The 12,384-nt window shown below is 45.1% G+C and overlaps 1 protein-coding gene across 3 annotated transcripts in view; it reads right to left on the bottom strand.

Annotated features, from left to right (window-relative positions):
- Window positions 1-12,384, bottom strand: part of Baz2a (bromodomain adjacent to zinc finger domain 2A) — a 42,491-nt gene that overhangs the window by 7,624 nt on the left and 22,483 nt on the right. For all 3 annotated transcript variants that reach the window (XM_042698655.1, XM_042698657.1, XM_042698656.1), the window contains 15 exons: window positions 11,820-12,038; window positions 10,906-11,343; window positions 10,269-10,329; window positions 8,370-8,478; window positions 8,107-8,208; window positions 7,725-7,935; window positions 3,720-3,820; window positions 3,363-3,428; window positions 2,853-3,086; window positions 2,465-2,719; window positions 1,986-2,200; window positions 1,635-1,709; window positions 1,273-1,453; window positions 1,106-1,165; window positions 801-945 (listed from right to left, as the gene is read on the bottom strand). In XM_042698655.1, the coding sequence (XP_042554589.1) occupies window positions 801-945; window positions 1,106-1,165; window positions 1,273-1,453; window positions 1,635-1,709; window positions 1,986-2,200; window positions 2,465-2,719; window positions 2,853-3,086; window positions 3,363-3,428; window positions 3,720-3,820; window positions 7,725-7,935; window positions 8,107-8,208; window positions 8,370-8,478; window positions 10,269-10,329; window positions 10,906-11,343; window positions 11,820-12,038 (2,472 nt within the window). The remainder of the gene's footprint in view (window positions 1-800; window positions 946-1,105; window positions 1,166-1,272; window positions 1,454-1,634; window positions 1,710-1,985; window positions 2,201-2,464; window positions 2,720-2,852; window positions 3,087-3,362; window positions 3,429-3,719; window positions 3,821-7,724; window positions 7,936-8,106; window positions 8,209-8,369; window positions 8,479-10,268; window positions 10,330-10,905; window positions 11,344-11,819; window positions 12,039-12,384) is intronic.

Raw genomic sequence — 12,384 nt, 5'->3', positions numbered from 1 at the left:
TTCTTTGTACTTGTGTTGGTACTAGAGGCTTGAACTTAGAATCTGGGCATAGTCTCTTAGCTTTTTTGCTCAAGGCTGATGTTCTATCACTTAAGCCACAGCTCTACTTCCAGCTTTTTTGGTGGTTAACTGTAGATAAGAGTCTCTGGACTTTTCTACCTGGCTAGCTTGCAACAGAGATCCTCACATGTCAGCCTCAAGTGGCTAGGATTATAGACATGGTCCACTGTGATGTATGACCTTTTTCTTTTTCCTCTCTCTCTCAACATTGCTTCACTATGTAGCCCAGGCTGGACTTAAACTAACAATCCTCCTGCCTCAAATTCCTTAGTGGTAGGATTACAAGTATGTGTACCACCATGTCCAACGTAGCACAGTGCTAGTCAGATCCAGGGTCTCATTCTGTGCTTACCACTCCCCAGCTCTGTTAAGCAGTACTGTAATTAAAAATATTAACACTTTAATCATCTTAATAGTCTTATGAAGTATGTATACCTCATTTACAAATGAAAAAACAAGAATACAACTGGTAAGTGGCAACACAGGTATTTAGGCAGTCTTACTCTAGATTAATTTTTTGTCTTTCTAGTCATGGAAATTGACCCAACAAGCCTTGAGCCTGTCAGGCCTCAGTAGTAGTCCTCAGCAGCTGTCTGTGCTCTTAGCCACTGCTACACTAGCTTGCATAAAAATGAAAGAAGCCCAAGATCACTAAGTAGAAGAAAAGGAATATTTGTGTTAGGATTCAGAATTGAAGCTTACACACACACACACACACACACACACATACACATACATACCTAAGCTCCCCTCAGATCCTTCCACAAAGATCCCAGCCAAATATGGCAATACCCAGTAACGGCGTCTGTAACGGTCTTGACCCAAGGAGACTGCCCGTAGCATCTGAGATGAGTATAGCAGCTTTTTGCGAAAGAAGAGCTGACGCTGGGTAAGCAGAAGGAAATAAAAGATAAATAAAAAACATTTCCAGACAGTAGTGAGTTCAGCTGGTGTATGGGAGCTTCCCTATACAATGGATACCACTGAAGGTGATTAATTCTTGCCCAGCCCACACTTTTAGCTCCCAGGGTTGGAATTATAGTACCTTACTGAGTTTTTCTATCTGACGCTCTAACTCCGGAATGCTAGATGATATAGCATCAACCTGGATAGAGACAAGTGGAAAAAAAAAAAAAAAAGAGAAGATACTAGAGTCAAGAAAGAGCATTATTTACTTCCTAACTTCCACTTTCCTTAGTTTTGGGCTAGCACCTCTCCATCTCTTCGACTTTTACGGCCATGGACAACTGTTATAGCCTCTTCTTCTTCCTCTTCTTCCATGCCGCTAGTTTCTTCCATGATCCGAGAACTGCGCCTGCGTCCCAGACCTTCCTCTGACCCTTCCATCTCTACCTCAGGTCGCCCAGTTCGTTTGGCCAGAGCAGTTTTCAGTCTTGAAATAGATAAAGGAATAAAGGTCTCTGTGGTGAGGAAAATGATGATGCCAAGAGACATCCTGACCCCCTGGTTAGCTCCTAAAACCCAGGGAAGGGCATCCTGTTCCAGGCAGTACTGACTATGCTTCACCCTTTTCCCTTTTCTCCTCTTTGAGTTCAACTCTGTCTTGTTCTTACCTCCGGAGCCGGCCTTCAACAATCCACTTGTTTTTCCTGTAGCTGGACATACTCTCCAGAGTCTTGTCAATCTCACTGCAAAGGTACAAGGAATAGAATTTTTGAGCAGAAATAGAAGCAGAAAAAAAAAGAGGGGGGAACACTTTTAGGGTAAATAGGGCTGCAGAGTTCAGCCTAGAATTTAGACTGGATGAATAGTAGAGGCAAGCTTAAGCTCCTCCAGAAATGGCACCATGATTTAGTTCCAAATCACTCCTGCACATCACCCAGGACTTCTGGCTGGCTAACACCCTACCCCACCCCACCCCACCCCACCCCACCAGGCAAGGGATAACTATCCCCACCCCTTACTTGATGATGAGGGTGGAGCCATTGAGCTCATGCACAAGGAAGGCCAGAACGGCAGCTTTCTGTTGAGGTGGCTGGGCCTGAAAAGGCTGGGTGCGCAGGCTGTCACAGAAGGTTGGCTCCACTCCATATGCCATGAGGAAGCAGCGCAGAATCTCAGACACATTGTCTCTTGTCAAAGGGATCTCAGACACCTTCTCTCCCAAGATCTTTAGGGACTATTTAAAAGAGAACATAATGGGAATGAGAAGGGAAAGGGGCCCCAGTCAAATTGGGTGGACCTGGGAGATAACTACAGGGTAAAAACAGGACTTGGGAAAATAATGAAAACCAGTGCAACAAGATCAAAGCATCAGAAGTCAAAGTAGTACATGGAAAAAAAAAATAAGAAAATACAAACAGGAAGAAGCCATATTTCCTTCACTTCTCCAGATCATTCTGCATCCCAAACCCTCCCAGCCTGTCTAGCAAGTGAAGCTAACCTGACAGTAGGAGGGCAAGCCAGGATCATGGAGTGCAGCCTTCAGGAGTCTCACCAGCAAGTCTTGAACCTTGCCCAAGCTGTCGCCTTGACACAAGAGTCCCTCCTGCAGGACCCCCAGGCTAGGTACATCTTTGGTAGGGTCAAAGCCCAGCACCTTGCCAAAACTATGCAGGAACTCCACAACAGTCAAGCAGTCTGAGAAGGCCCTACTGGGCAATGTCAAACCAGGGATGCGTGTGAAGTCAGGCAGAGGCTGGGGGGATAAATAGGGTGTCCTGTTAGACATACCAGAGGCAGTAATTTGGATGTCCAGAGGATCTTCCTTTAAAAAGTATTCTTAGAATAGCCCCTCCATGACCCAGGAACGATTACTTTCCCATCCCTACCTGGTGGTCAGCCAGACACATATCTTCAGTGGGCTTCTTCATCTCCTCCAAGATCACCTGTTGCCTCTGTCGTTCCTCCAGGCGCTTCTGTGTGGCCAGGGTCTTATCTGCTTTACAAGCTGGCTTCGCTTTGGCCACCCCCTCCTTTTCCTTCATTTTTACCTTCTCTTTCTTTTCCCTCTTCACTTTTTCCTTCAGCTTTTCCTGCTTTACCTTTATCTTTTCCTTCTCAGCCTATCCGCCCAGGGTAAAGAGGAATAGGAGTGTCATAAAGATACTATTCATCACCCTTCCCTGATTCCAGTCCCTTCCAAATTCAGAAACCAGAAAAGTAACTGAACATGAGACTGGCATATGTGTATCTCGGAAAATCAGTTTGATGACTTCAAACTGGAAGATGGGAATGCACTTCAGTGGGACAGCATTAGTCTATCATAAGCAAAGCCAGTGTTCAATCCTAAGCACTGGGGAGGAAAAATTAAGACTTTGCAAATGCATACATGAACCTACCTTAAATTTCTTCTTAGTGTCCTTTTGCTTTAAGTTCTTGGTATCTTGTTTCCGCTTGTTTCTGGCCTGTAAACCATAAGGGAAGTCATTTCTCCTCAAATTCTGAAAGCATCTTTGCTTGGACTAGAAGTCAAGAACAGTCAAGGGTGCTGGGGAGGAGAGGTAAGAGATGGGATCATGAGGGGCTGGCAATGGATCAATTCTCTAATCCTAGAGATGCCTACATTATTTGTGAACAAACCAAGTTCTCAAAATCAAACCCAAGTACAAGATAATGAAATGTGTGCTGCTACATGGGGGAAGGTGGGGAAAAAATATGAAGGTTATAGGAAAAATTGAAACATTGATATCCCTTACCTGCCCTTGGATAGGAGTCTGACACTCTCCCCGTTGTACCTTCTGCCTCATCTTCTTTTTGCTTTTACTCATCTTTGTTTTATCTTCCTCATTTGTTGTTTCTGTGAAGGAAGAAAAAATGAGAGAGATAGGGCTGGGCACTGGTGGCTCACACCTACACCCTATACCTAGCTACTCAGAAGGTTGAGATCTAAGGATTTCAGCCCAAAGCCAGCCTAAACAGAAAACTCATAAGACTATTATCTCCAATTAATCATCAAAAAGCCAGAAGCAGATGTGTAGCTCAACTGGTAAAGTGCTAGCCTTGAATGAAAAAAAAAAAGCCAAGCAAGATCATGAAGTTCTGATTCATGAAGCTTCAGTATTGGCACAAAGAGAGAAAGAAAGAAGAAAGCTGATGCTTGGTATCCTAACAGGTAGCATATACCTGTTACAAAGCTGGCTTCTCAAGCACCTCTCTAAATCATCTACTCTTTTTTTTTTTTTTTTGGTCCAGTCGTGGGGCCTGAACTCTGGGCCTGGGCACTGTCCCTCAGCTCTTCAGCTCAAGGCTAGTGCTCTACCACTTGAGCCACAGCACCACTTCTGGCTTTTTTCTTTTTTGCTTATGTGGTGCTGAGGAATCGAACCCAGGGCCTTGAGCATGCAAGGCAAGCGCTCTACCACTGAGCCACCTTCTCAGCCCAAATCATCTACTCTTATATCCAATAAACCACTAGAAAACCAGAAGTGGCGTTGTGGCTCAAGCAGTAGAGCACTCGCCTTGAACTGAGAGCAGGCACAGCGCCCAAGGCGAGTTCAAGCCCCATGGCCAACAAAAAAAAAAAAAAAAAAAAAGAACTGAAATGGTATCTTTTGCCCAGAAACAGCAGCCCCTGGCTCCAACTAGACTATTTTGGAAGTAGTCCAACTGATGGAAAAGAGGCAATGACAGGGTATCATTTCAGCCTGTCTCCTTCCTAGGCTACCTGACAAGGGTATGAATACACAACCTGACTTAATAGAGAAAGCGCTGAGAAGGATAACAGCCAAACTGTCTGGGAAAGAGCATAATAACTGGTAGCACTGGCTAAACACTTAAGACCAACAGTAAGCAACAGTAAGACCAACACAGACATAACTATTGCTATGCTAAGCTTGCATGGCTCCTTCCATTTAAAAAACAAAAAAAAATAAAACAAAAAACTGAATTTCTTCAGTAAGACTGAATATTAAAGTGTTACTCTATAAATAGGGTGTATTTTGTAACCATTTTTTGACATGGCAGTACCTATATATTTTTGTTTCTGATAAATACCATACTTTTTTTTTTTTGGGGGGGGGGTGGGGGGTCCAGTCATGGGATCTGAACTCTGGGCTTGGGCGCTGTCCCTCAGCTCTTCAGCTCAAGACTAGCACTCTACCACTTGAGCCACAGCGCCACTTCCGGCTTTTTTTTTCTGCTAATGAGGTACTGAGGAATCGAAGCCAGGGCCTCAAGCATGCAAGGCAAGTGCTCTACCACTGAGCTAGCTTCCCAGCCCAATACCATACTTTTTTTTTTTTTTTTGGGGGGGGGGGTCCGGTTATGGGCCTGAAACTCTGGGCCTGGGCGCTGTCCCTCAGCTCTTCAGCTCAAGGCAAGCACTCTACCACTTAAGCCATAGCCCCACTTCTGGCTTTTTTTTTTTTTTTCCTGGTCATGTGGTGCTGAGGAATTGAACCCAGGGCCTCATACATGCAAGGCAAGTGCTCTACCACTGAGCCACCTTCCCAGCTCCAATACCATACATTTTTTTTTCTTTTTTCTTTTTTTTACTTATGTAGTGCTGAGGAATCGAACCCAGGGCCTCAGGTATGCAAGGCAAGCGCTCTACCACTGAGCTAACTTCCCAGCCCCCAATACCATACATTTTTATGGTAACTGTCTAAGGTATCTTGGGCAGATCAATCACTTAATGCTTCTATTAAAATGAAACTTGTTTGCCTTGTATGTCCCTCCCCCATGGTACAACCCCTGCTTTCACTATATATGATGTTGGTATATGTGGAGGGGAAGGGAAAAAACAAATTGTAAAAACAGAGATATAGGAGGACCCATTGCAACAATGAGATGTACAAGTTGGAACTTTACAACTTTGGTGTGGGGGGATGGGAGGGGGGGAGGCTGGGAAGGGACAGGAAGGGGAGAAACAAAGCAGGAAGCTACAATGTTTGATAAGAAATGTGCTCATAGGGCTGGGAAGGTGGCTCAGTGGTAGAGCACTTGCCTTGCATGCCTGAGGCCCTGGGTTCATTTCCTCAGCACCACATAAGCAAAAAGAAAAAAGCCGGAAGTGGCGCTGTGGCTCTAGTGGTAGAGAGCTAGCCTTGAGCTGAAGAGCTGAGGGACAGCGCCCAGGCCCAGAGTTCAGGCCCCACAACCGTACCCAAAAAAAAAAAAAGAAATGTGCTCATTATCTTACCCAAGTAATTGTAACCCCTTTGTACAGTATTTTCACAATAAAAATATATTTAAAAAAATAAGATGAAACTTGTTCTTCTAAGTCATACAGTAAGAAAATTGTAGAGTCAAACTCTGAATGGGAATCAGAAGATTAAATTTTTCACACTATTCCAGAATAATGGAATATTTACCAAAAAAAAAAAAAAAAAGACATCTCTTACCTATTTGGTTTTTTTTTTTTACCTGTCTATCCCACTAAGATAGTATTTTTTTGAATCTCCACAGTATTTAGAATCTCCATAACAGTGGTAATAAGCAGGGAAAAAATATACAAAAATATACCAGATGCTGGTGGCTCACGCCTGTAACCCTAGCTACTCAGGAACTGAGATCTGAGGATCACGGTTCAAAACCAGCCTGGGCAGGAAAGTCCCTGAGACTCTTTGTTTGGTTTTTGTTTTTTTTTTTTAAACTGTATTTTTTTTTTGTCTTTTCTTTTTTGGTACTGGGGATTGAACCCAGGACGTTGCACTTGCTAGGCAAGCGCTTTGCCACTGAGCTGCATCCCAGCCCCCTGAGACTTTTTTTTTTTTTGTCGGTCGTGGGGCTTGAACTCTGGGCCTGGGCGCTGTCCCTCAGCTCTTCAGCTCAAGGCGAGCACTCTACCACTTGAGCTACAGCGCCACTTCCGGTTTTCTGGTGGTTTATTGGAGATAGGAGTTTCACGGTCTTTCTTGCCTGGGCTGGCTTTGAACCACGATCCTCAGATCTCAGCCTCCTGAGTAGCTAGGATTACAGGTGTGAGCCACCAGCGCCCGGCTCCCATGAGACTCTTATCTCCAATAAACCACCAGAAAACTGAAAATGGCACAGTGGCCCAAGTGGTAAAGCACTAACCTTGAGCTGAAGAGCCGAGTGAGGGACAGCTGCCAGGCCCAGAGTTCAGGTCCCACGACCAACAACAACAACAAAAAGTGTGTGTATACACACACACAACTGAGTTCAGTGTAAGAAAGGGTATGAAAGTCCTATTCCCTGGACCACATAACTACACCTCAAGACAGTCCAAGGCTTTACTAGTAAGAGCAACTCAATGGAAGAAACTGGAAAAGAAGTACAAAAATTTCTGGGGAAAAAATTTTTTTTTCTGGGAGCTTGTGGCTTATGCCTGTCATCTTTAGGAAGCTAAGATTTGAGGATCCCAGTTCCAAGACAGTTCAGGAAGATAAATTGTCTCCAATTAACCAGTAAAAAGCTGAAAGTGGAGATGTGGCTCAAGTGGTACAGCATCAGCCTCAAGCAAACAAAAAGTAAGGGAGAACACAAGGCCCTGAGTTCAAGCCCCATTACACACACACACACACACACACACACACACACACACACACACACACACACACACACACGCATACACATAGTGACAAAGTACCAAGACTCTGATACTGCGAAAGAAAAACTGATGCAGAATTATTCTGTCCAGATGCCAGCCACACTCTCAGGAAACTCAGATCATTAGCAAGTTGGCAACTTTTCAGATACTTCATGGAAGAAGCCTTTCAAAAAAAGAAAAACCACCATACCTTGAGCCTCCAATTTCTTTAGGAGGCGGTTGTCTGTCTTACTCAAAAGCTCAGGGATTTTGATTTTAGGTGGTCGACCTCGGCCGCGTTTCACCTTGGAGACTTCCTTGATTTTAGCCTTCTCATTATTTCGAGGTCGGCCCCGTTTGCCAGTAATTGCTTGAATCCTGGATGGAATCTCTTCTGCTGAGAGTTGTACCCACTGCAAGCCCTAAAGTAGTAAGGAAGACTGTGTTACAATAGGAGAGAATGGTTGCAGGCTTTAAGCCCTCTGAACTATTTCAGACCACCAGAATCTCCACAACCCCATGGAAAGGAAACTCCAACTTGCTCAATAACTCTTTCTCAGAGACTAAACCATAGTTAGCCCTTGGACCAGCACCTCTGGTGTCTCTCTCTCTTCAAAGAAATCTCCAACAGGCATACGAGGACTGAAGCTGAAGTGTTCACGACGGACACCATGTACCACATTGCGACTCAGGTACTGAGAAAGGAAGAGGTAAAGCAGCATTAATGCAGTTGTAGCTCTACCATGGCTTTGGCCACCAATGGCACAAACCAAACAGGCTTCTAAACAATACCATCTTGATGTCATAGGGGCTAAGAAAGGAGTCTTCCTTTCAAAACAAACCATACTGAAATTACCTTGATAACTTCTGGAAATTGTTTCATCCTCTTCCCACAGGGGCCATAATACCATGTCTCCCCTTGCCATCGGTGGCTTCCCTTCTTGATACGCACCTCTCGCCGCCACCTGCCAGAGAAGCACATGGGCCCTGCCACCAGGTCACACCCCTACCCATTTCCACTCCACCCAAGAGTCAAACAAGACCCTCCAGAATCTATCTTGTGTGCCAGTATTGAGGTTTGACTGTGGGGGCTCACTATCATTCAGCCTACTTGCTCAGCTGGTGTTTTACCACTTAAGCTTGATATAGAAGAGTGGATGACCTCTAGCTATCTATCTCAGAATTTTGCAGATGCAAAAGCAGCCTGAACTCTTGCACATACCTCAAGACCCTCGGGAGGAAAGCAATACACTATGGATAGACCAGAAAAACCTCTACGTCTTCTTTCTTTCTTTTTTTTTTTTTTGGGGGGGGGGGGGTCGATTGTGGGGCCTGAACTCTGGGCCTGGGTGCTGTCCCTCAGCTCTTCAGCACAAGGCTAGCACTCTACCACTTGAGCCACAGTGCCACTTCCGGCTTTTTTTTTTCCCTGCTTATGTGGTGCTGAGGAATTGAACCCAGGGTCTCAGGCATGCAAGGCAAGCACTCTACCACTGAGCCACCTTCCCAGCCCTCTATGTCTTCTTTCTATAGTCACTAAGATGAGCAGCCAGAAACCCCTCCCTAGTGGCATTCAGGGTAATTACCAAGTTTCCAATAAAGAGGAAATACCTCAGGGAATAAAGATAGAAAACAGAGCATTGGGAAGACAAGTAGAAGTCAACTTGCTGTTGACTCCATGAAATGACTCAGTAGACTAGAGTTCAGGAACTCTTTATGTTTTGAGCAACAAAAATATCTGAGACTAAGCCTTTTCTTTTTGTTAAACTAAGTAGTACTCATTGGACCTGGTGACCACAAATAGATTCAGGAAGACAGTTATTCCCAGAAGGCCCTTGGTGTTAGCTGGCATTCAGTCAAGTTACTGTTCCAAGATTAACTCTCTGAAGAACATTAAAACAAAAACTATCAGGAACTGGGAATGTGGCTTAGTGGTAGAGTGCTTGCCTAGCACACATGTAGTCACGGCTTAAATTCCTCAGTACCACATAAACAGAAAAAGCCACAAGTGGTGCTGTGACTCAAGTGGTAGAGTGCTAAATAAGCCTTGAGCACAGAGAGGCTGAGGGATCAGAGCTCAGGCCCTGAGTTCAAGCCCCAGGACTGGCAAAAAACAAACTGGGAATGTGGCTTAGTGGTAGAGTGCTTATCTAGCATGCATGAAGCCTTGGTTTCGATTCCTCAGTACCACACAAACAGAAAAGGCCAGAAGGGGTGCTGTGGCAAGTGTAGAGTGCTAACCTTGAGCAGAAGCCCAGGGACAGCACCCAAGCCCTGAGTTCAAGCCCCAGGACTGACCAAAACACACACACACACACACACACACACACACACACACACACACACACACCTCTCACATCAAAAATCACACACACACACACACACACACACACACACACACACACACACACACACACACACACACCTCTCACATCAAAAATCACCCCAATTCATTGATCATGTAAGTTACTCTCTATTCATTACTATCCCATCTCTATGAAAACAGGACATGCCAGGTAGTTTGGATATCTGAGCCCTGGTAAAGATCCAAGCTGGAGCCCCTTGAGTTACCACAAGAAGAGGAAAGAACAGATAAGAGATGATAGACCTTAAGAGGGAAAACATAAGAATCTCATGCATGCCAAGGAACACTATTATTATAGATAATTGTCCTATTATCTGCTCCCTCTAGGCCTTAGATAAAGAATAACTTCCTTCTTCAAGATCAATGCATGTAGCAATCTGGAGCATTTACCCATGTTGGAGGGGAAGACGGACTTCTTCTGGAGTGGCAATACGTCTCCTCAGAACATCACCTTGGGAGGAAGATGGGACATCCAAGTTAAAAAGTTCAAGCAAGACAGGCGTTGGTTGCTCATGCCTGTAATCCTAGCTACTCAGGAGGCTGAGATCTGAGGATCACGGTTTGAAGCCAGTCTGGGTAGGAAAATGGATGAGACTTTTTTTTTTTTTTTTTTTTGGGTCCGGTCCTGGGGCCTGAACTCTGGGCCTGGATGCTGTCCCTCAGCTCTTCAGCTCAAGGCTAGCACTCTACCACTTGAGCCACAGCGCCAATTCCGGCTTTTTTCTTATGTGGTGCTGAGGAATCAAACCCAGGGCCTCATGCATGCAAGGCTAGCGCTCTACCACTGAGCCACCTTCCCAGCCTCTTGATGAGACTTTTATCTCTAATAAATTACCAAAAAAGCCAGAAGCAGAGCTATGGCTCAAGTGGTAGAAGCTCAGGAATAATGCTTGGGCCCTGAGTTCAAGTCCTAGGACTGGGGGGAAAAAAGTTCAAGCAAACTAACAGGCTAGTAGGAAAGAGCTGGAGGCCCCAAGAGACATAAACTTCTAGGGACCAGGCAGGGATAGACATTGTGGATACTCACTGCTTCCAGAAGTTTTGACTGCTTCGGAGATCTCTTCCAGATCAGCAGCAGCTTCAGGGAAGGTGTGGGCATCTTTGTTTGTTGGAGAGGCTGCTGGGAAGGCAGCTGCTGGAGAAGTTACAGAGGAGGCTTGTGGGAAGGCTACTGGAACTATAAAGGAGGCTTCTGCAGAGACTGCCGGGAGGATTGTTGAGGAAGTGGTAGAGACTGTTGGGAAGACTGCTGGAGAGGTGAGATGGGGAGAAGCTTCTGGAGAAAGTGCTGGGGAAACTTCTGGCGAGATTTTGGAGGAGGCTGTTGGTGAGACTGCTGGATGTAATTGAAGAGTGGATGACTGGTCAGGGGCTGGCTGGGTTAGGGGTGGAGGGAAGTCTGAAGCCTGAGTCTCCATTTCTTCTTGTTCTGCATCACTGCCATTATTCATGTCAAAGCTGTTATCTGGAATACAAGGAAACAGAGTGGGTAAAGAAAAGATGACATAGAAGATAGTCTATACTCAGTTAAGCCTAGACACTAAGTTAAACAGTGTTAGTTCAAGGGCTTTTCCTGAGAGGACTGCAAAAAGCAATAGCTCTGGCTCTCCCTCCTCAGCCATTTATGACAGTTAAAGAGCAAAGCTGCTGTTGCTGCTGGCATCTTGCATAAAGAAGTATCTTTTACCTGGAGCCACAAAGGCCTCAGCCTCCTTTTCCTTGCAAACTCCAAGTCTTACAAGTTCTTCTGGACTGAGGATATAGGTCAGAATACAGTAGCCTGTGGCTTTCTTAGACCCACTGAACACTATCCTATAGCCCTCTCACTCAGCCCCCAATAAGGTGCTCTTACAGATTCCCCACTCCTAACACCCTAACTATGGACTTTATTCTCCCACTGTTTTTACAGCACAAGGACTTCATTTACCTCTCCTTCCTTACCTTGCAGGACAGACTCCCCTAAGACAGGTGGAGAGGTGGGGCTGGCAAAGATAGAGGCTGATGTTTGACTCTCATCTGCTAGGAGACTGAAGGCAGTAGCATTATTGAGGGACGGGCAATCTAGGGCAGAGATCACAGGGTTGTCTTCAAGAGGCAGCTTGTCCTCTGCTCCTATCAGCTCTGTGTCATCTATACCATAAAGTCCTCCACTCACTGGCTCTGTATACAGAAGTGAGAGGAAAAAAAAAATCAGAAAGCAGGACATTGAGGAAAACTCTGCATGCAAGATTTCCTCATGAAACAATGCTAAAAATATCTAATTCTAGTTGCACACTGTGAAACCTGTTTTGGTTGTTTTTTTTTAACCAGTCCTGGGGCTTGAACTCAGGATTGAGCTATACCTGAGCTTTTGTGCTCAAGGATAACATTCTACTGCTTGAACCATAGCTCCACTTTTGGCTTTTTGATGGTTAATTGGAGGTAAGAATCTCATGGGAAAGCTGGGCGCTGGTGGCTCACGCCTGTAATCCTAGCTACTCAGGAGGCTGAGATCTGAGGATAGCGG

Source organism: Dipodomys spectabilis, unplaced genomic scaffold, assembly GCF_019054845.1.
Source record: "Dipodomys spectabilis isolate Male_0828 unplaced genomic scaffold, ASM1905484v1 ptg000234l, whole genome shotgun sequence".
NCBI lineage: Eukaryota > Metazoa > Chordata > Mammalia > Rodentia > Heteromyidae > Dipodomys > Dipodomys spectabilis.
The sequence above is the reverse complement of the archived record's forward strand: the minus strand, read 5'-3'. Positions and strand labels throughout refer to the sequence as shown.